The 23,122-nt window shown below is 43.5% G+C and overlaps 1 protein-coding gene across 3 annotated transcripts in view; it reads left to right on the plus strand.

The window, feature by feature from the left end:
• Nucleotides 1-20,210, plus strand: part of FLI1 (Fli-1 proto-oncogene, ETS transcription factor) — an 86,441-nt gene extending 66,231 nt beyond the window's left edge. For all 3 annotated transcript variants that reach the window (XM_068418317.1, XM_068418318.1, XM_068418319.1), the window contains 4 exons: nt 1,133-1,201; nt 15,445-15,507; nt 16,782-16,829; nt 17,630-20,210. In XM_068418317.1, coding sequence (XP_068274418.1) covers nt 1,133-1,201; nt 15,445-15,507; nt 16,782-16,829; nt 17,630-18,159 — 710 coding nt within the window. In that variant the 3' untranslated portion in view covers nt 18,160-20,210. The remainder of the gene's footprint in view (nt 1-1,132; nt 1,202-15,444; nt 15,508-16,781; nt 16,830-17,629) is intronic.
• Nucleotides 20,211-23,122: the final 2,912 nt, after the last annotated feature.

Consider the following 23,122-nt stretch of genomic DNA (forward strand, 5'->3'; position numbering starts at 1 on the left):
AGAGGTATTCGTAGCCCTGCCAAAGAATCTGGGGATGCTCAGGGGCAGCACAGCTATACAGAAATCTATACTGTTTGTTGTGTGTTGATTAGGACCAAGTACCTTAAAAGGGACAGAATCTCACTGAATGTGTAGATATGAATAGGAGAAAGTGTCTGTAAAAGCACTTCTCGTCCATACCCATCCACAGCGAGATCGCTGCCCCGCTCCAGTTCACATGAGCAGTCCCCACCAAGGAGGGCCCTGGACCTTGTTAGGAATGTCACCGCCTGATGCAGTGGAAACTTTTTCAAAGAGCTGTAGGAAAGTTGGGCCTAGAAGATTACGTAGGGTAAACACATATAACTAGACAACCATGAAATGTGTATTACATGCTGGCTTCCAAGAGCTCCCAGGGCCTCCCCCTTCATTTTCAGAGGAATTTGCAAGAGAGTCAGAGTAAAACGCTTAAAAATGAACATTTCCACCACAGACTGCAAAACAAAGACCCTTCCAATGGGTTCTTTTTTGTGCTGCTCTGGAATAGTTTTGTTTCAAGTAGAGCTGGATGGAAAGGCCACTCTGAGGCAAGAAAGCTACTTTCAAACTCCACAAAGCATGGGAGATGCTGGAATTCAGTGAGATTTTTGCAGCTGTTGGCCCAGAACCAAGCATGTGACACACTAAAAATGTTCAGATCCTGACAGTGCAATTCATGTCACTTCTACTGTATGTTCCTCAAACAGGAAATTTCTCTATCACAGCTAGAGAGAGAGGAAAGCTTCTTCCTTATCCTGCAATACAATCTGTGCCACAGTAATTTCTAGAGTCTCTGCTGTGATAGATCTTGTACCTGTATAAATGTACTATACAACCTCACCCTTTTATATCAGTTTTGAATGGAGGACATCAAGGAGCTCAGCGAAGGAGGCAAGTGTCTTTATTTTGATTTACAAGTGGAGAAACAGTAGCACGTGTGACATCAGCTACCAAGCTTTTAAAAGAATTTCAGAGCCATCATAGAAAATGTGTGCCTAAATGTCTGAAAAATTAGGTCTTTAGATCCTAGTGATAGCATTTGCTACCTGCCTGTATGATTCCTCACTGGCAGAGGCCATTCAAACTGCAATAACTCCATTTCTTTTCGTTATAGGTAGCTCACTGCTGGTCTACAATACTCCGTCCCACACAGAAGCTTCCTCACGTCTTGCCACCAAAGAAGGTCAGTCTTTCACGTGTAAATGTCCTGGCTTCCTGTGCTCTCACGATGTTTTTGGTTGGGTTAAAACTAGACCCTTTATATAATATCCTTGGCATGAAAATGTACCGATCTGCTATGCGTGCACAGCATGGTTAAAATAGAATAAGTCACAATTTGCAGCCCCATCCATGCTGAAAATCACATCTCTGCTTGTCCAGCCAACACTGTGGCATAAAATGTGTATCTGTCATTTTTGCACTCATGTATTACTGAGTTGATGAACTGATGGCACATTTTCTGTTCTTTATGTGAAACAGTTTCAAATCTCAGATACATAGCAAGGACCGAGATACTGTTTCTCTCTGAGTGAGTTCATAGTTGAAAGGATAAAAATTTCTCACAATAAATTCCATTACTGGATAAAGGCCGCCCAGGTCTTCCAAAACCATTCACCAATCTGTCAGCTAGTTTCAACCAGCAAGGAAGGCCAAGTGTATCTTTTTGACACTTTCATTTTGGAACATGATGCACATCCCTTACCTACATAAGACAGTAAGTCACAGTCAGGCAGCTGAATTGCTAAAGGCCCAATAGGGTGTTAAAGACCAAAAATCTGGTCCTGTGTTCTGTAACTTACTGTGTAGAACCAGGAGCCTTGAGTTTGGTCTTCCTTTCACTTTGTGTAACTGCAGGAACATAGTTTTCGTTCATGGAACTGTGTTTAGCTCCTCCATTTGAAAAGCTTCCAGGAAAAGTGTGAAATCTCCTGTCTGCCATCTCAGATATCCCACCTAGAAGCAGTCTGCTCTCGTGCTGAGAGATTCCTTACCTCATATATAAACATTTCAATGTTTTTGGGGAGAACATGGCTTCATTGATGAGCCACGAGTTTGCATTTCAAAGAATAGTGGGGAAAGGCAGAAAGTCTTTTATTTAAGCAGCTGGGGAGAGACAAAACCCCCCATTTCACTGAAAGGCTGCAGCAAACTGAGATCCCACGTTGAACAAGCTGCTGCACGGCGTGTCTGGCTGCTTCCTTGACTAGTGCTGCTCTTAGAGCCAGCGCTCCTTTCTCCTTGCACCATGCTGCATTTCACCTCCAACATCTGTCTTGGACCCTGGACACAAAGTCAGCGCTGCTTTTTACAGCAGCTTCTTTTCTCCAGCGTGTAAATATCCACTTGAGCTGTCTGTTCCCTGGCATGCTGTTCTCCCTTTATGAGATAGGCATTAGTTGATAAAACACGGTACATTACAGAGACAAAGCCTTTCGGGCTTTTCTGTGATTATTTTGATGCTAACAGTCATCTATTTATAATTAATAAAAGCTAGGCTTGCTCCTATTTGAATAAAGCAGACACACGTGCACGTGTTCCTCCACAATTTCCCCCGTAAACACACACGCACATCCAAGGCTGTGCTCTTTCTCTCTCAGGCCAGGTGGTTGCTAAAAATAAAGGGAAGAAAGCTGCATTTTTTTTTTTATTAAAGAGAAAAGTTCTCTGTAAAATTGCAGTCCTCTGAATTTTTTATACCCTTTGTCTTTGCAAGTTGGGCCTCGAGTCACTCAGGCAGAAAGAAATTTGAGGGAAAAAATGTTCCTCCCTCTCCACTTTTACTGCCCTCGAGTGTGTTTCTTTAGTGTAGCTGACAGAAGCCTACATTTGCTTTCTGTCAGCTCGGCGTTTTTAACTTTACATGGTACTTTCATCATGTGTCAATAAAGGACTAAACACACCCATGGGATAGTCAAATAAAAATTAAGAACTAGCACAGAAATGTTGAAATCCCATCTATTCCTCTTCCATTTCTTCCTACAATGCATAAATTTCCTCTGCATTTGATGTCTGAACACTGTTCTAGGATAAACTGACCCACTTCAATCTACTGTCACTGATTCATGCTCCAAATACTATTTGTGGGATAAAAGACATGTGAACATAACAGACTGACACATAAGGAATTGGGGGAGCAGGGTGAAGTGTCTTGTCCAATATCACAGAAGAAACTTGCAATGAACATGAAACTGGACTTGGAATTCCTCGGCCTCTGTCTAGTCTGTTAGGCAGCAACATTTTCCTTGCTTCCTTTTGAGGATTTTTAATGGGCTGGCTTCAAGATGATGATATTCTGTCGGAAAAGGAATTTCAGGTTAAAAATCATGAATTTTTATAAGTATTTTCTTGCCTCCTTAACTTCTCAAAAGGTGAAACATTTTCCTTTATGTTAATGCATCTTGAATCTGCTAATCCTGTAAATATTTCTTCTCTGTATGCCCGTGAACAAAAACAAACAAATTTTTGTAACCACCTTCCCTTGAGGATTCAAAAGCAGGAGGAGGTGATGAAATAGTACAATACATGTCAGAGACAGGAGACAAAATGCTATTTATTTTCTTTGCTCCTCCTGTAATTTTTCTTGCACGTTCCCTAAGATCCCATAGCTAATGCAAATAACCTGCTTGTGCAAATCCCAGGGAGAAATTCATGCTTTTTGCATACACTTACGCTATGCTTTATACAACATCTTCCATCCACGTACTGTAAAAAAGAACCTACATGGCAAGGGCAGCGTTGCTGTCGCAGGGCTGGGTTTCGTGCCGTGGCTCTGGAGGCAGAACCGCCTTGGCTGGGTGCAGCTGCAGACTTCACTCCCTTTTTTCCTTTCTATTTTCTGCCCCTCTCACTTCTCTTCTTCAATGCCAGCTCTGCATACAGAGGAACCTGCTTTAGGAGAGTTAAACTGCTTTCATGGCAGAAACAGATACTATAAACTTACACAGCTGGTGGACGAAGCACACACATTTTATTCTCAGATCAGACAGGTAGAAACCTTGTCGTGTTCAAAGGCCTCTTGTTGCCTGAGCTTCTTTGCTTCTCAGCCTCATAAACACTCAAAAGTATGGTATTTAGCGTCATTGGTACAAATTGTCTTCAGCTGCCTTTGAGAAATAAATTGCTCTAATGAAAATCACCAGTATTTTTTGGCTAGAGAACAATTTTCTGGAAAATGAAACGAGGTTGCTCTCGTTGCTGAATGGAAAGATTTGTGTCCTGCTCCCGGCGCTCCACTGCAGAGATGGTCTGTTTCATTTTCCGTGCCTCTTTGGAGCAATGACTGACCTACTGTAGGTACTGGAGACATGGGAGAAGAATCTGAGACTACATTAGCTGCCCAAGTTCATGGAGATTTTAAATTGCTCGCCTTCGGAATGGTGGCATTTTAATTAGGTTTCCATAGGAAAATTGAAAGTATATTCACATACAACTATGCTTAGGAGGCCGAAGGGCTGTCCCTCGTATGGTTGTGAGCATTCCAGCCTCAGTCCAACACATTTTTAAAGTCCATGCTTACTTTCAAGCATGTTGAGCTCTGCACAACTTACGTGTTTAATATACAAGCCTAAATGCTGTGCAGGATTTGAACTCAAGCAGGATAGTGCTGGCAGCTTCCAAAGAGGCAGAATCATGACGTATTGATGTGTAAAATTGCACGTGGGAGTGTCTGGTGTGGTATATGCAGTGCTGGTACGCAGCAAGGTGGGTATTTGTGCAGTGAGGTGGCAGAGCGGGATGAAGGCAGGCTCGGCTGATAAGGGCTACACCCATGTGTCACACGCAAGAATTTAGTGGACCTAATTCTCTAGAATTAGAGGATTTGCGTGGCTGTTTGCTTCCAGATTACAGGTTATGTATGACCTCGTTGAAAAGGCTGGATTCAGCACAGGTCTTTATCCTCCAGCACTGTCAGGCTCAGCCTAAGGTGATATAGTTAGCTTAGAATAGTTGTAAACCAGCGCTAGCCCAAAGTCTCATAAATACAACCTAAATTCAAGCAGAACATAGGAAAAAATGATGTGCTATCTGCATTTTCAAAGAGAGAAGAAATTTGTACGTGAACACATGAATACAGATGTAGGAGAACACAGAATCACAGAATCAATCAGGTTGGAAGAGCCCTCTGGGATCATCGAGTCCAACCGTTGCCCTGACACCACCATGGCAACTAGACCAGGGCACTAAGTGCCATGTCCAGGCTTTTCTTAAACCCCTCCAGAGATGGTGACTCCACCACCTCCCTGGGCAGCCCCTTCCAATGGCTAATGACCCTTGCTGAGAAGAAATGCTTCCTCATGTCCAACCTGACCCTCCCCTGGTGAAGCTTGAGGCTGTGTCCTCTTTTCCTATCGCTGGTTGCCTGGGAGAAGAGGCCGACTCCCACTCCGCTACAACCTCCCTTCAGGTAGTTGTAGACTGCAATAAGGTCACCTCTGAGCCTCCTCTTCTCCAGATGAATTTTAAGGATCTAGTCTGTGGCTATTATGTGTTTATGTTTGCATTATAAAAGTGTTTGTGTGAACAATAAGGATGTTTGGGTATGAGCTGTGTTTGCTTGTATGTTTTGTTCGGTTGTTGGCAAATTTAAGAAGATAAACAAATCAGTGAGCTCTGAAACTCACAGAGTGGTTTCCCGTGGGTTTGTACCCACGTTGGTTGTGAGTCCCTGAGGAAGAGTTTCCTGATGTCGGAGCATTAATAACATCTCTGTCACGCAGGTTCCCCGGTACCTAACAAAATATGAGTCTGAGCAGCTGCTTTTCTTGCAGTCAAGGCTGCAATCTCTCCCCTCTTTGCCCAGCAGTTTCCTTTAAATTCGTAGGAACTCTAAAACTCATCTCTCTCGCATGTCAAATTGGTGACAATTTTGGGTGGCAGGTTCAAAAGTTTTTGGGCACTGGAGAGAGAGGAGCAAAGAGACCACAGGCAGCATGATTGCATAAGCGTGGTTCCCACAGGAAAATAGTCTCAAATTCCTGCATAAAATTCTTCTCTTAAAAAGGCCATTTTTCAGGTCTAAAAGGTTGTCATGTGAAAAATATGGACCAGTTTCAGTAAACCCTTCTTTTGAGTGTGTCAGTAAGGCCCCTTGTTCACAGCAAAGGTTATAAACCCTCCAGTCTCAGTCGTGTCAGAGAAAAAGCAGTTGCAGCTTTTATGCCCTCTTAATTGTACATGCTAAAACATTTGTCGATGATATTTGTGTGCCTGGTGATGAAATATCCCATTTTTAGCTCCACAGCAGAAAAAGGGGAGGCTTTTTTGGTGCTTCTTTTATTTCAGCTGTGTGGCCAAACCAGGGATTTATGATTTCAGGAGAGACAGTAGCTAGCGCTCTTGGATTTTTCTTTTTTTCTTTTTTTTTTTTTAATTGTTTTCCTTTGAAATTCCAGAGTTAGTGTTTTGTCTGCTTTCTCCCTGACCCTCTTCAGAGGCAGGCGTGTGTTTTTTCACCAGCAAAACTGGAAACAAAGAATCGTTGTCTTTAAGCTGTAGCAGGCAGGAAACCCAACTCACAAGGGATCACCCTGAGCCAGCGCTGTCCCAGAGTAGACTCCAGTTCTCCGAATTCAACCTGACAGCTTGTCTGGAGCACTTTCTAAGTAACCATTATCCTTCCTTTTCTCCCAGCAAAAGAGCTATTATTTTTTTGCCTAAGGTGCACTGCAAGCGATGTTATTGCACATGTGTGTGGGGGTTACACGACTGCTGGGGTGCAGTCCCTCCCGTGAAAAGCTCTTGGAAGCGCTTTGGCTGTTTCCTAAGACAAGAGTAAATTTGTTTCCTGATAATGAGTTAAATGGGCAAATGCTGTAAAAACTCTAGCTGCAATGTCTGCGCATGTGTGTCTTCCCTTCCCTTTTCTCTCGTGCTGCGTCTAGCTTTTTTCTCCATGAATATGCGTTTCTTTTCCTTTACTTCTGCATTTGTGTGTTTTTCAATAAGTACAAACTAGGTGGTTTTACCTCCCTGTGTGCTGGGGGGGGGGGGTAAAATACACACAGTGTTGTTTGCATATTTGTGCACTACTTGTGTGTTTTGGATGAGTGTGTGCGTACGTGTGCGAAGGGTGCTCAGAAACGCGCCTTTCCGAGGATGCAATTGTGTGTCTGTGTTTTTGCTCAGTAATATGCCTGTCTGCACGGGGCTGCTCGTGTCTGCTCTGCAGCCCTGCATAGCTCAGTAACATGTATGTCAACTGGAAAGCGGCTGCTTTTCAAATCTAGCTCTGGGAGGGATTCTTAGGACACATACTTCAGTCTTCGTGCGCTGTGCGTTGGGAATTCTGCTGCTGATATTAAAAAAAAAAAGCAACAACAACAACAAAAAATCCTCATTACTTCCTCCTTTTCTTCATAATGTGTCTTTGTAAGCGTCGCACAGGGTAACTCAGACGTGAATCAGGAAGTTCCACCGCTGCACAGCTCTGGGATGTTTTTCTAGCCACGCTCGCACAACTGGGGGCTGTCGCCTATGGCTCAAAGCCAACAGGGAGTGACTCCACACTTTGGAGGCCTGAGCCCTCCTCTGAGTAGGGGAGCAGAGCTCCAGGCTCTGGAGCTGTGGTGCGTAGGAGCTCCTTCACATCACCCTGCCAGGCTGAGTCTAATGAGGGAGAGGGATCACAGATCTCAAGCTGGTGTGACCTGTTTCAGAAGGGACTACCCTGTCCCTGTGTGTGCAAGCTGAATGAGTCCCCTTTGAAAATCCTGAGTCCTAGTTCTGGGCGTGCACTATGTTAAGCTCCAGATCCTGTCTGACGCTGGAAATAAGTGGGCTTCAGCCACAGTACTTTAATCCAATGCTGGCCTCTTCTCCCGGGCAACTAGCGATAGGACAAGAGGATACAGCCTCAAGCTTCGCCAGGGGAGATTCAGGTTGGACATGAGGAAGCATTTCTTCTCAGAAAGGGTCATTAGCCATTGGAAGGGGCTGCCCAGGGAGGTGGTGGAGTCACCATCTCTGGAGGGGTTTAAGAAAAGACTGGACATGGCCCTTAGTGCCCTGGTCTAGTTGACATGGTGGTGTCAGGGCAACGGTTGGACTCAATGATCCCCGAGGGCTCTTCCAACCTGGAAGATTCTGTGATTCTGTGATCTAGAATATGAGTTAAATTGGAAATGTTTGATTGCTCTGATCTGTATTTCCATAAGGATAACAAAGCATAACGGGGCTCTCAGCTACTGCCTTATCTGTAAAACAGGTTAAGAGCAATGTAGAGATGTTTGACAATATTGTTTTTTAAATTGTGAAATAGTCTGATAATGTAGAATACAAGTTATTTTGAAATACTTCTGCACTCAGCTAGTTGCTTCCTCTTAGTGGAGAGACTTAGAATTGCTTAATTCCGCGTGTGATCCCTGAACTGGTGATTCTTTAGCACAAGGAGCAGGATGTTGTGGTCTTGAAGCAGCAACAAATGAGTTTGGTGCTTGAAGATACTGGAAAGTCTTATGTAGGCATGAGAACAGGCATAGCAATACTGGCTGTGAAAGACATACAGGATGACATATGGCATACGTGATAAGTTTTAATTAGCAGAAATAGTAAATTGACAAGTAATTCATTGCAAACCAAATGATACTGTGGGTGAGATTTCAAGGGCTCAGTGTACCCAGCTCTGACACACGTGTAACTCGTACCTGGGTGTGTGCCATAGGGCTAAATGTTAAGGAAAGCTAATTATGGGCTTGCATGAGCCATCTCTTGTAGCCGTTTGAAAAGGCCAGAGGACTCCTCATACTCTGCTCTGCTTTCTAGCCCTGTCCCACCATCTCTGCCACACACTGTCAAACCTCCTGCAGACAAATGATAGCGTCCAGAGCCTGCACAGCTTTGTGCTGAGAAAAACTTAGCAAATCTCTCGCTGCTGACGTTGTAAGGTTTTGCACTGTATGTACCGAGCATTTTTTGGAGCCAGAGTGGGCCTGGGAGGAACCTTACAGACTCTACAACCTTTATGTTTGCTGCCATCATTTAAAACAATGTGTCTAATGTTTCTAGGAGGAGTTGGAGGTGTTTTTGGCTTTCTTGCCCCTCCAGAAACCCACAGTCTAGGTTTCTTCTCTCCAACTGGCTTTAAACACAACCCCACCTCTTCAATGCGATCTCCAGGAGGTTAAATGACGGGAGTGTGAGGGCTGGACGCTCAGCAGCTTGGCAGCCCTTGCTTACATGTTTGGTTTGCAGCAGTAGTGTTTTTTGTTCCCATGCGCCTACGTTGGGACTTTTCCAGGATACCAGAATAGTGCCACCACACGCAACCTCACTTTGGGAGGAAAAGCGGTGAGGTCCTGCGCCCTCCTTTCTCTCTCTCTCTCTCTCTCTAAAGTAGTTGCTGCAAAATAGTCCCCAAGTGACCACTTAGATTAATCACAAGTCTGGATCCCCTAGGATACCTGGTTCTGCTTTCCCCATTTAGAGAAGCTAATTTAAATTCCAGCCACCAAGCCAGGATCCTTTCTTCCTACTGAAGCAGAAGGACTCATTGCAAAAACCAGACTGTGTTCTGCAAGGAGAAGCCTGTAGATCCCATAGCCCGCTTCAAATTCGCAGCCTTCTTCCCCTGATTTGCTTCACTGAAATCTGTAAGGCCAAGTCCTGTCTGGAAATATAGTGCCTGTGTTCCCTAACCAAATGAGACAGGGTATTCAGGAGCAGTTCCTTCTGTATTGCAGGTTTGGGGGGTTTTCCATCATGTGAACTGGGGACATTCGACCTTTTTTGGTAAAGCACCCCAAGATGCTGTGGTAAGGAATCCAATAGACAATGGCTAAATGACTGCAGTCATTACTGTTGTTATTGATCTGTGTCAGCAAGTCAGACTTGGTCAGAGGCTGCCAGGGAGTTTCGAAGGGAGAAGGAGACAGATAATTCACAGGGACTCAGGACATTTGCCTTTATTTTCTTTCTGGCTCTGCCCCCATGACTTAGGACTTGCCATCCTTTGGCTTCCTTGGAGGTATCAGCTCCATTAGGCAGAGGTTGGTGGGCTCTTTCTATTGCTGCCACGCTGGGGAATCTAGATGTCCCCACGAGTTTGCTGCACATGCGTTTCCCCAGACATCTTCTGACTCCAGGAAGAAATCCCATCTCAGGGGACGAAACTGCCTGGGAGGTTTCAAGCCACACTCAGCTCTGCGACAGGGCTCCTTGCAAGGAAGATGTGATGGGGATAGCTGCTGCTGCTGCCAGTGATGCCATGAATACGATAAATATGCCGTGCTATTCCTTCCCAGCCTTGCTTGCCATTAAAGGGACTATGCCAGCATAGACAGCATTTCAAATAATATTTCCCTATAATGCCTATAAAGCATTCAGTCCACAAAAGACCCAGCCCCACTGTATCCATCCTAGAACAAAAAGGCCTGAAAAATGAGGATATTACAGGCTCAGTGTCCATTGCTCTCCTGGAAAGCCTTATCAAGGCTGGTAGCACAAAACTGTGCCTGAATTTGGTTTGACTGAAAAAGCTCCTACGGAGAGAGCAGGATGAAGGGGCTGTCAGCACTCACCGAGCAGCTCAGGAAGCACAGGGACTGTGAGACTATTGTTCACTTGAAATCCCCCCCACTTGCTTCTCCCCTCTGTCCCAAGCTTTCAGATTTATAAAACACCATTTTTTTTTTTAATTTTAAAGAACTTTTTAAAGCTTATCAGAGAGGATTTGCTCTCTAATACATCATATCTTAAACACAGATTCCCTAATGACTTGTTTATTGGACTGCATTCAAGCTGAAAGGACTGCTGGGCAGCTGGGATGGTCTTTGCTGGGGTGTGGAAATCTGCTTGGGGATTTTAAGCCCTGTTTCCTAGGGAAATGAGTCTGTGCGTGTCTGTCCATCTGCACCCAGCAATATTTGATCCTATTAGTCTGTTTAGACTAAATATGACCCAGAGGTATGGGGAACAGGAGCGAAGTAGCACTCAATGAGGGGGGGTCGGTCTGTAAAGGTGGGCTGGTGGTTCAGGGGAGCCTGCCTTATCTTCCCGACGTGATGCCATAGCTCCTACACTTACACAGCACAACGTGCAGCCGTCCTCCTCCTCCACGTCCCTCAGTCTCATCCAGGGGATCCCTGGGACACACTCCTCAGTTTCTTCCCCATGTCATGTCCTTCCTTTATTGCACCAGACAGTCTGACGAGAAGAAACTGCAGAAATTTGCATAATTTAGCTCATATCTTGAACTTTACAGGACAGCCTGCCTAATGCCCAGTCTTGATCTCACCGATTTTGCCATATCTCACCAATTTTGCCATACTCTAAGCCTTCTCTCAGCCTTCTGCATAGCCTAGCAGGCTGTTTCACTCCTGTGTTATTTCTGATTTACATCTAATTCCAGAGGATTCAATAGACTTTGAAAGGGGAATTGCACAGCAGAGGATGAGGACGTCCAAATGGCATAGAGGGTAGCAAGGTAGGAGTCGAGGGAGATTTGAGGTGAGAAAGTATAGACCAAGGTTAGTCAAGGTCCAGAGACCAACGCTACACAGTCTGTTCCACACAGGCTGACTTCTGAGAAAGCCACTTCATCTGAAATAGGCAGCTAAACCCTGAGGAAGGCGCATTTATGCATGTAAATAAATAAAATCGTATTTAACCTTCTTCCCAGGCACGCTGTGAGCGTGAATGCTTGCAAAGCTGTGAGATCCTTAGTTGAAAGGTGCTGTGAAAGTGCAAAGCATTATTAATATCCTTTACCTTAGTCATAAGAGTATGCATTCATTGTGGGGAATTTCTGGACATAAACCAGACAGCTGTGGAATGACATTTCTTGAAAGCATCTATGATTTATTTTCTGCTCTTTAATTCCATTTTGTATTGAACACACATTTGTCATAGGACTGTTGTTCCACTGGGCCTTTTAAGTCTAAAACAGACTTGGGGACCTGATCCTTAGCTGGTATAAATTTGCCCCTAACTTCACTGTAGCTATTTATACCAGAAGAGGATCTCAGTCCAAGCCTTTTAATTGAATTTCCATAACGTGGCAAGTTTTGGTGTAAAATCCAAGTGGTTTTAATGACAGATAAGACTCTCTCTGTAACTAGCCATCTGGCTGGAGTTCTGTAGGATCTCTTCGAGCCACTGGGCGTCAGGTCCTGGGAACGATATTGTTTTTGCAGAAACCCGAGTCTCTGGAAAGGTTCCCTGGCTCTGCCTTTGCCATTTTGTTTTAAACACGTTCAGCTTTAAGAGTCTGGGCCTGGAAGCTGGGAGGGCTGGTGTGGTTCTTTCACGTTGCACGGATTTTTGTGAAAACAAAACAAAAATAGCTTAGTGGATTTGATTTTTTTTTTTTCTGAGAAGGAGAGAAAGAAGTGGAAACTTGCACTAGCTGAGTGAACACGTTGTTTCAATAGCAATGCCTGTATGGCTAACTACCATATTTAACCCTTCTTACCATTGCAAAGTCACACTCAGAGCTAAGTCTCATCCTAACAACACAAGTGTGGCTGCCCCTATGTATGCCCACACTTTACTCTCTAATCCATACTATATAGGGAAAACTGAGGCAAAGTAACTCATCTGAGGGACGCTAAGCCTGGGTTAAACTTGGGCTGAGTCACATGCACACCGTCCTTCCAAGCTGGCATTTTGCAACCTAAAACATACACTAGAAGGAAACCCCTTCCAGAGACCTTTTGAGTGATAATTTTGACCAGGCTTAGCCAAACTTATCTGGAGAACCAAGCCTTGATCCTGTAAAGCCCAAGCAGCCATAGCAAGACACACCTGGTCAGCACATCTGATTGTAAGTGTCCCTTATCGGTTAAAAAAACCCTCAGGAGATGCATTTCCCACTGGTTTTGTGACACCATGAGCAAAGCAGGCTCCTCATCTGTTAGAAACTTTCTCATCTGGAGGAGGAGGAGGAGGAGAAGGATGACCATCTCTCCAGATGATGGCCTATTTGTTTACTCCAAACATGCTGATGCATCTGAAACAACCAACCTATTTGTAGCAGTTGATTCACTTTGGTCAATGATCAGACCCAAAAGAATCAGAGAAAACGGAAAATTTTCAGTGAGTTCTGCTACTTTTTGGAAAGGATTTTTTTTTCCTCAGTTTGAGAAGAATTTCTCTGTCGGAAAATTAATTGCTACCTTTCTTTTTAACAGGACCACCATGTAAGTGACATTTCCATTAAAATTACATAATGGCAAAACTGTTTCTGATTGAGTTAACCAAAATGTACGTTAGCGTCTCAGTTGGTGGAAATTTTGGAGGTTTTGCTTTTCTCTCTCAATGCAAAACTCCTCTGTTTTTTTCAAAATATTCCCCAAAACATCACTCTAGTAGCTCTAGTTGTAATACTTCTGAAGGGTATCCCAGGGGAGAAATGAAAGTCAGAGACTGGCTGCAAAGAGGACATGGGAAAAGCCAGCGGTTACTTCAGACCTCATCTCTGCTCTCCCCATTTCAGCCACTGATCCCAAGCTCTGGGTGCACTCTGATGAAGTCAGGATTTACATGACAAGTTTCCAGCACGGAAAATGCCACCCGTGCAAACAGCAGCTTATTTACAACGACGACAACCGCTGAGGACTGAGCTTGGGGATAAAGTTCCCCAGGCTGTGAGCCAGTTTCCAGCCCTGCAGCTCCTTGCCCGGCCACGGGAGCGGGGACAGGGCTCCCTTCTGGGGACAGCACGGCTGGGGCTGCCGCCTCCCTCTTTCAGAGATGTCCCGTCGCACTCTTTGTACCAGGCTGAAACCGTAGTGGTTTGTTTTTCAGTCTGATCTATTTGCAGTGGGGTTTGTGGTTTCTAGTAAAAAAAGGGCAAAAACAAATAAGTAAAATAAAAATAAAACCAGGCAGATTACATGAGCTCTATTTTCCCCCATTCCCCTCTCTTCCCTCCTCCTCTTTCCCTCCCTCTCTTCCCCTCCCCTTCCTTCTTCCATCCCTTCTCTGTTTTCCTTTTCATGCCAATAACTAGAAGGCTGTAATTTCAAAGCTGCGGCGGCTTTCCCAGCGCCGGGAGGAATGTGCAAGTGCCTGGGATGTTTCCGCGGGGAGCTGTGCAGCCCAACGGGGCACGAGGCAGTGCTCACTCCTTTCCAGCGGCGTGGTCAGAGGGGCATTTTGAATTCCACTTGAGAGGATGCTTTTTCCCCTTTTCCAGAGGGCCAAGGGAGCACAGGAGATACAGGAGAGGAAAAGTAATAGACCTGCATAATACCAAGCCAGCTGGGACCAAGATACAAAGCTAGAGTCTCGCAAGTTTTTTCTGGGAAGAGTTGATTTCAACCCCTCTGTGCCTGTTTTTTGTCATTAGATCCCTCCTATGAGGCAGTCAGGAGAACAGGATGGGGCAGTAATATGAATTCTGGCCTCACCAAAAGTAAGTTGTCCCAGTGGGAATGACAAATTCTGCAATGGAAGATCAAAATGAGACTGTGGGAGAAGACGGGCATGGCTGGCTTGTGTTATGAGCATCAGAAAGATGGAAGATTTGGGGATAGTCAGTAAGATAAGAGCTGGAATTATGTTCTGAAAAGAAATAGAAATTGACACCAATATTTTTATTATTGAATTGTGTATTGAAGACGACAGTAGGAACCTCTAATACTTTCAGGATTTGATTAAGGGGCCAGGAGCAGAACCTCTGTACAAACACAGACTCCATGTTAACCACCTGCCTGTAGTCTAGTGTAATATTTTTTACGGAGAGATATAGACAGCTTGGGCAGATTCTGAGAGTTTCTTACAACTTTTCAGAAAGTAAGATTCTACACAATGTCTAGCAGGCACCTAGGGCCCCTACTACATGAGCCCCTACTCGCACAACTCTTCTTGTTTCTTACTGGTTTTATAGTGTCCCTGAATTCCCAGTACACTCTGCGTGATGTCTCCTTAGAAATACCAGTTCCCTGTCCCTAGAGACTGTATTCTAGCTGACATAACCAGCTGATACCGAGCCACACTCTCCTCTGCTCCCAATGCTGGTGCATATCCCAGTGGAAGACGGGCACATTCAACTCTCAACAAGATACTACCAGGTGTAAATAGATGTGGCAGAACCTGGCTGGCACATTATGCTTCCTTTGCTTTGCAGCTTTCTGAGCTATGCACACTCTAAAAGTGAAGGCTATTCTTTGACTTACAGTTTTATGTTATGAGAAACGATATGAAGAGGAGGAACAGATGTTAACGTTGAAGCGATTTATAGAAATGGCTGTGATATTTTCAACAACACGTTTGATTTAATAAAACCAAAACTTTTTGCATTAAAAGGTTGCTTTAAAAAAAAATTCCCATTTCCAAAAAACATTGAAAAAGTTTCAACATGGAAGAAGGTCAGAAATGATACATTTTAAAGAATCCAATTTTCTGTTCAAAACATGGATCTTGTCTTGTTGTCTGTTCATTCCTCCTCTTCTGTTCTAGTACGTATAAGATCTTTCTCTGTCTTTACAGGTCCTCCTGTTGCAGGGACGCAAAATGTGAATAAGACAACAGAACAGCAGCGGCCCCAGCCAGGTAACTTGATTTTGTCCCCGCTGCATTTGCTAAGTAATTAGACTTGTACTAGACTGGGTGAATAAATGTGTCAAGCAGCACCAATCGTGGGCACAGGACAAACAGGGAAGTCTCAGAATAATGAGTCAACTGTGACCAAGCAGTGACAGCAGTTGTTCCCAACGGTTTCTGTTTTACTGCATGGTCCTTCCCCATTCAACAGAAACATCCTTGTTTCAGCTGAGCCACGGGCAGTGCCTAGCATCAGTTGCATCTCCTCTGAAGCATCATGACAGGCCGTGTAATAGGTTGTGAAGCAGTTTAGGGGCACGGGGTTGTTCGTGCTGCAGCGGCGGAGCGTCCGCTCGTTACCTCTTCACCTCTGCTGCAGTGATGGTCAAGGGAAGTATCCGCAAACAGAACCAACCAGGCTTCCCCTGCGTCAAAGAAAACCAAATAAGAAAAGCAAACCCTGTTGGGCAGCAAGCAGTAGTGTTTCCTGCTAGTTTCCCAAGGGGCCTTTGAAAAGCCAAATACCACCTTCTCTGCTTTGCACAGCTGCTTTCTATCCCTTTTTTTTTAGGGGGTTGGTTCTTTTGGCATTGATTCAATCCACGAACAAATGCTATAGATCCAAATCACCAAAACCAACGAGAAGCAAAGGAGAAGTGTAGAGATTAGGACTGAGGAGGCCCCACAAAAAGGGAAGGAATTCATTCCCAATAAATGCATCATGGGGTTTTCAAGAAACACTCAGCCTCATTGGAGCCAGTGACAAAACTCTTGTTACTCCCATTTGTCTAATGCTCTGCTTGCTTCAATAAGTGAGAGCTGGGTGAACATTTCGTTGACCTCAAAGAGAAGCAAGCTGGACTGCTAATAAGTGAATTTGAAAACCTCATCTGCTGTCCCCCTTTTTTTATTAGGAGAAATATACACTCTCCTGATTTGTTACTGCTCTACTATCCCACACTTCTCTTTTCACATTTCATGTTTTCTAGTTGACATGTAAGTGTAGGGTATGTCCAAAAAGATTACGATCTTTGAAAGCAGGCAAGTCTGAAATCAGTGCCAGAACCACTGTGCCATTTTGGATTCCACAAATAATTGGTGGTTGTTTGCTAAAAAAGAAATAAGGAACATACCAAGTCTGTTCCAGGCCCTAGGAGAAGCAGCAGTATGAGTAAAGAAAGAAAGTGAAAATTTGAACTGGTTTCTAGAATAAACAATAACGAACTGTTGTTTCTTTTTGATGAAACAATTTTAAAAATAGCTTTTGTTGGGTTTTTTTTTAGATCCCTATCAAATCCTGGGGCCCACTAGTAGCCGTCTTGCCAATCCAGGTGAGTTCATCTTTAAATTTCAGACCATCATTATCAAAGGGGTTAGCTTTCCTTCGGGTCTACTGCTCCAGCCTGTACTGGATGAGTAGCTGTTGTCCTCTACGATCGGGGTGGGCTGTGAGAGCCATTGACCTTAGTAGCTGTGGTCTCACAAGTGCTTTTGCAAAAATCCTTACAGAAAAGTGAGGAAAGTGGTGCAACATCATCTTTGTCAGGACAAGATCAGCATCCTGAATGTTCTTACCCAAAACCAGCATTCCCTAAGAAGAGTTTTGTAGGACACTTGTATGTATCAAATGCTTGTAAGGAAACATCCTCATAAGGCTCTTTACTGTTAGTATAACCAAATGGAATAAAACTAGGAGTCATCTAGTATGGGGAAGAAATAATCTTATGTAACTCAGATCACCAACTGGAAAGAAAACTGTAGGTATCCAAAACAATATCCATGGTAAACAGTAAGCAATTAGGAGTTGAAATATTCCGTGTTAACTATTCAGTAAAAAATTTTGCAGAACAGTATGCTCGGGAAAAAGCCTGTTTATGAATAGCCTGAAGATTTTAAGGCCAAAGGCGACCATTATGAAATCTAATCTGACCTCAAACTCACGAACAGAACAAAGGGCTGACTAACTTGTTTGCTGGGAACAGTTTATCCATTCCTACATAAGACTTTCTAAGGCTTGAAGGAGCAGTTCCAAGTAAAGATCGAGATAGTCCTTCTGTTTCCTGCCTTTGTCTTTGCTTTTAAGCAGGAAACACAATGTCATTTCCTTTCCTCTTTGGCTTGCTTCTCGCAGGGAGCGGGCAGATCCAACTGTGGCAGTTCCTCCTCGAGTTGCTGTCGGACAGTTCCAACGCCAGCTGTATCACGTGGGAAGGGACCAATGGGGAATTCAAGATGACGGACCCTGATGAAGTGGCACGGCGCTGGGGAGAACGCAAAAGCAAGCCCAACATGAATTATGACAAGCTGAGCCGAGCCCTCCGATACTACTATGATAAGAACATTATGACCAAAGTGCATGGCAAAAGGTATGCCTACAAATTTGACTTTCATGGCATTGCCCAGGCTCTTCAGCCCCACCCCACTGAATCGTCAATGTACAAGTATCCATCAGATCTCTCCTACATGCCGTCTTACCATGCCCATCAGCAGAAGGTGAACTTTGTACCCCCACACCCTTCTTCTATGCCTGTCACATCATCCAGTTTCTTTGGAGCAGCCTCACCTTATTGGACCTCCCCTGCAGGAAGCATTTATCCAAACCCCAATGTCCCCCGCCATCCCAACGCCCACGTATCACCACACTTGGGCAGCTATTACTAGATGCTTTTATCTTCAAGTGGCCTTTATCAGTTTGGTTGGACTTTTTCTTTACTTCTGGGATTTTTACGTTGTTTTGGGGGACCCTTAGTGGATAATTGTGGCCTTTCTGGGGAAGAATTAAAACTGGATGTTGGTTATTCTGGATCAAACCTTTTACTTTTGTAACTTTGCCTCTTGTGTCTTGAACTGAGAGATGGATGATGCTTCTTTGGGCCAGTACCCTGCATTTTCTTTGGTTTTTAACGCTTATGTCCTCTGTAGGAATTGACTATGAAGATTGTTCACCATTACCTGGAATGATTATTAGCTTCTTGATGAGAGAAATTTTTAAGGATTCAAAGGCTTTTGACAAGACATAGATCCAACTGTGGGTCATAGCAAAAGATGACTACATGGGGGTTTTTTCTTGCTGTGGAGAGGGTAGGCAATTTGACCATTAAGTGGAGGACGTTGGGCTGCAGGGGACCGCAACTGGAATCTTAGCTTTAAGGCAGATGAGGATTTTCACCCAACTGGAAATTAAATATATATATATATATTCATATATATATATGTACATGTATATTTTAAGAAGTAAAGGGCATTGAAGGAACTTTTCTAGACTGTACAACTTCATTAGACTGTGTATTAACTCCAGAAACATCAGAAACCAGAACAAAAAGTAACCTAATGTCGAGCACAGACATTCCTTGAAAGCAAAAGTGAAGTAAAATAAATGACAGCAGACCCCTGAGCTCTGCCGGAGTCTTAGGGATCGCTAAATGCTACCGATTCGCGAACGCTGTGCGTTTGTCAGACCGTCATCCAAAGGGTCAACAAATCAGAAGGCAAATTACTGTATAAATTATGCAGAGTTATTTTTCCCTATATCTCACAGTTTTAAAAGAAAGATTAAATAAAACGAGTTGACCTCGGTCACAAATGCAGGTTTGTTTTTTTACTATCAGCTCAGTTGTTTGTGGGTTGTTTTTGTTTTTTTAATGTAATTTGTACATCTTTTCAATCTGTACATTTGGGCTGTAGCTTTGTACTTTTTGCTAAAAAAATTAAAAAATAAGACATGAGTAATGTATCTGTTGGAGATAGCCTTGGTCCTGCAATTGGATCCATAATTGACCTCCAAAGTAGTCAGAAGCCTTCCAGATTTCCCTGGGTTTGTCTAGAGTAGAGTTTTTTCTTTAGCCTGTCATAGTTGTCTGCAAATTAACTCCACTTAGCTAACATGTTTGCATTGAAGCCGATTGAAAACATGCACCAGCATTTTAAAGCAACTATTTAAATATTTTGTGATTATTTTTCACCAAAATCTTGAACTTTGGAAAGATCTTAACCACTTCATAGAGAAAATTATCAAACACTTCTCATAACATCTTTTTGAAAACTTTTGTTAGAGGTTTTAATTTAAATTTTAAACATTCGAAAATTCTCAGCCATCTTTGATTTTGCACATGTTAATTTGATGATCCACAAATGGCGGTTTGGTGCCGTAAACGGAAGGGTAAACCACAAGCATTTGTGTTTTAGAGCAGATGTCTATAGGGGGGTGAGACTTACATGTACAACTGATTAGCTAACTTGTATTAACTGGCAACCAATTAACAGGATCACAAATATCTAGTCTAGACATAACCTCTGGGACTCTGTGTGGGTGCAAGATTTGGTCCATGTGCATCCGATTGCAGGATGAGAGCCTGAAACCAGAACATTATAGTCTGCTCGTAACTTTAAACAGAAGCACTGATGCCATTATTTAACAAAATGGAAAAAGAAGATCAAGCTAATCAGTTTAGGTCTTAGTGCTCTCGGGATGTTTATAAGTAACATTACTGCAATAATCGCAAAATTTAAGTATGAAGAAATTACCCATGGAAATGGGGCTTTTGCTACTATATATATGCAATGTACTTTTTGGATATTAAAATATATATAATTTTGCAAGTAATCTTGATGTTTTTTAAAAAATGTATTAAGTGTTACAAGGAAACTGTTGTATGAAGAAGATGATGTAAAGAAATGTGACAAAATAAATGGTAGTTTTCTTCTCTAAGGCATCATATTGTCCCACTCTCTCCCTCCCCTCTCATACCTGCAGATAAAGCATGAACTTTGCCTCTAAATTAAATGTAGCTAAAAAGGAAAACAAAGCAGCTCCATAGCAGTGGCAATCAGAAAACAATATCGGCCTCATTGCAGAAAATTTGTGTCTCTGGAGCCGGTGTTTATCAGACCCAATTTAGTTATTGAAGTGTCTAAATCAGAACCCTAGGCTCCATCTTTTGGCCATGGAGATTGAGAGAGAGAGAGAAAGTGGTAGAGTAGCCAAAGCTCGAGGAGGTGAAGTGTCCGGCACGAGGACGGTGGCAGGGCTGGGAGCAGACCCCAGCGATGGGGTCACAGCCCCGTGCTGAGTGCCAGGACACGCAGCCTCCCCGCGAGACCCATAACCGACCTAATAGACATCTCCGTCTGTTTGCTCTTTAGGGTACTCAAGAAGTCATTGACAGAATGTCTATGTGCAATGCTGTATGTATTCCCAGCCTGCCTGCCTGCTCATATTTCTCACCTATCCCCAAACCCCAGGGAAAGCCAGTGCTCCAAAGCATTCCTGAGATGGAGTAAGAGGCTGCAAAAACAAGCACTGCCAAGGAATCTTCTGATTGTGTATAAAGGTCAGGCAAAGGCACTTCCTGTATTTTTGCAGACACACAGTGGTCCTCAGAGATAGCTTGATCTTTCTGCCGATTCGATAAACCTTTAGAAATACATAACTGCACAAGCACACCATTTCCTTCCTCCGCACACAACCTTTTGTTGCTAAGGTTCTGGTACAATAGCTTTCACCGGCTTGGTTAGCAAGCCTGGGCTCTGAAAAAGAGCCATGTTAGTGTGTTCAACCACCACAGAGCTGTTCCCTTTGTGTATTCAACCATAGTTGCTCAATTTAGTCATAAGAGTGAGTGGTTTTTTGCTTATCTCTATTGTTTTCCACTTTAGTGCAATCCAGATTCATTCTGGCTATGCATAATCAATAGAAATATCAAGTATTTTCTTTTAATACAGTGTGCTTGCCCAGTCGCCAGTAATAGGAAAATCTGAAGACTGAGATTGCACAAAAAACATCTAAAGGCAGAATCTAAAGGTTGTCAGAGAGCAAAGATGTCGTGATAGCAAAATTTGGCCAGCAGGATCCTTGGTGGAAAAAGGGCTTTTGAAAACAACCAGCAATTAAGGAAGAATCTGTGTCTGACTGTCCAACTTGCAACATCTCAAAGGAGCCCAGATTGAGATGGACAGTGATCGTCAGCATCCACAGCTCAGGTTCTTTCTGTCTCCTTTCATCCTTCTCTTCAGGGTACTTCGTGATATTAATCCTTGCTAGGATTTGCTAACATTTACCTTTAGACAGAGTTTGCCACCCACTGCAGGCTGCATTCCCATGGAATAAAGAGATCTTGGAGTAAAGAGATCTCACACCAGTGTGTCAGACAGCCTCAGACTGGTAGGGCACTTCCCAGGCACCTTTTATCATTTTCATAAGATGTTAACAGTTTACATTCCTCAGGTAAAGAAAAAGTAATAACATACAGATCGGAGTAGCCCCTCTGTACCCCCCGATATCAGCCTGACTTTGCCTTGTTGGAAGCTCTAGGGGTGATAACAGGGGGATCTCCCCTCCCAACCCAAGTTTCTGGACACACTGAGAGAAAATAAACAAGGAATATGACAGTACTAATGCTACTTTTTGCTTTTCCCAGGAGGACAAGGCAGATGGAATTCAAGTATTTCAGGCTTAAATCAGAAAGTTTACCAAACAGATGGTGGGGATCACGTGGTTGTGAGCTGTGAGTCAACAGGGATAGCAGAAAATCTTCTCTGCATCGAAGCTCAGAATTCAAACCTCACCAGGAAACCCAGCTCCCATTGAAATCAGTGGTTACAGGTATTAATGGCTAGTGATCTAGTACTCGTCCAGTATTTCTGTTCTACTCCCCAAGTTCAAACACTGAATGAGATCTAGCTTAACTATGCCAGACTAGAATTAGCTTTACGTTTCACCTTCTATAAATAGATACTGCAGCTTGTATATTGACTAGAATCAGCGATGGCTTTACAGTCTCAGAGCTCTGGCTCCTTTAGCTGGGATCTATGTGATGTTTTTCTCTATTTGAGATGTACCTGCCTCAGCGTCTGCAGAGCAGAGAAAGGGAACGAGAAGGTATTCTTACTGCTGAATTACAGACATCAGGTTTAGAACCTGCTCTCAACTCTATTTTGAAGAAGGCTTTTTATCCCCACTAAATCACTGCTTAGGGTCTAGAGGATGGAGCTCCCAGCTTAAGCACTTGTTAGATGCTCTAAGTTAGGAGATGCCAAATCCTTCTAGTGTCAAGCATCTGAGATTACTCCTTTCTATAATCCTCTGTATACCCCAGTGGCTTACTGCTTTTATATGCCTACGAATCGCATTTCAACCCCGAGGATGAATTTCCAAACAACAGTGGATTTCTAACACACACTTAATACTATTGCAAGGGAGAGGGATTTCCCCCTGTTAAGACCTTCCCGTTAGTAAAGAGAAGGAAGTATTTCTCATACTACCACCCAAAAAGCGTACTCCAGTCCTAATGAGACATTAACTACGTGGGAAATTTGCCATAACTTCTGTTGGTGCGAATATTGGATGTGAAGCTGGACTTATCTGGTAATATTTCATGTGCACTCTTACTGTTCACAATGACTGTGCCTGAAGCTGTGTATTAAAAGCACTGATGAACCCAGCTGCTGTTTCCCACCCCTCCTGTCAGAAGAAAAGAGCCATCGGTCTGTAAATTCTGGGTTAAAGGAGCCAGCTTCACTTTATTATACTATTACAATAATAGATTTTTTTTACAGGCCGCTTTGCTCTGCTGATACAGTATTTTTAATGACCTCTGTGAAATTAGTGTGTTAGACTTCAGCCCGC

Source organism: Nyctibius grandis, chromosome 25 (assembly GCF_013368605.1).
Source record: "Nyctibius grandis isolate bNycGra1 chromosome 25, bNycGra1.pri, whole genome shotgun sequence".
NCBI lineage: Eukaryota > Metazoa > Chordata > Aves > Nyctibiiformes > Nyctibiidae > Nyctibius > Nyctibius grandis.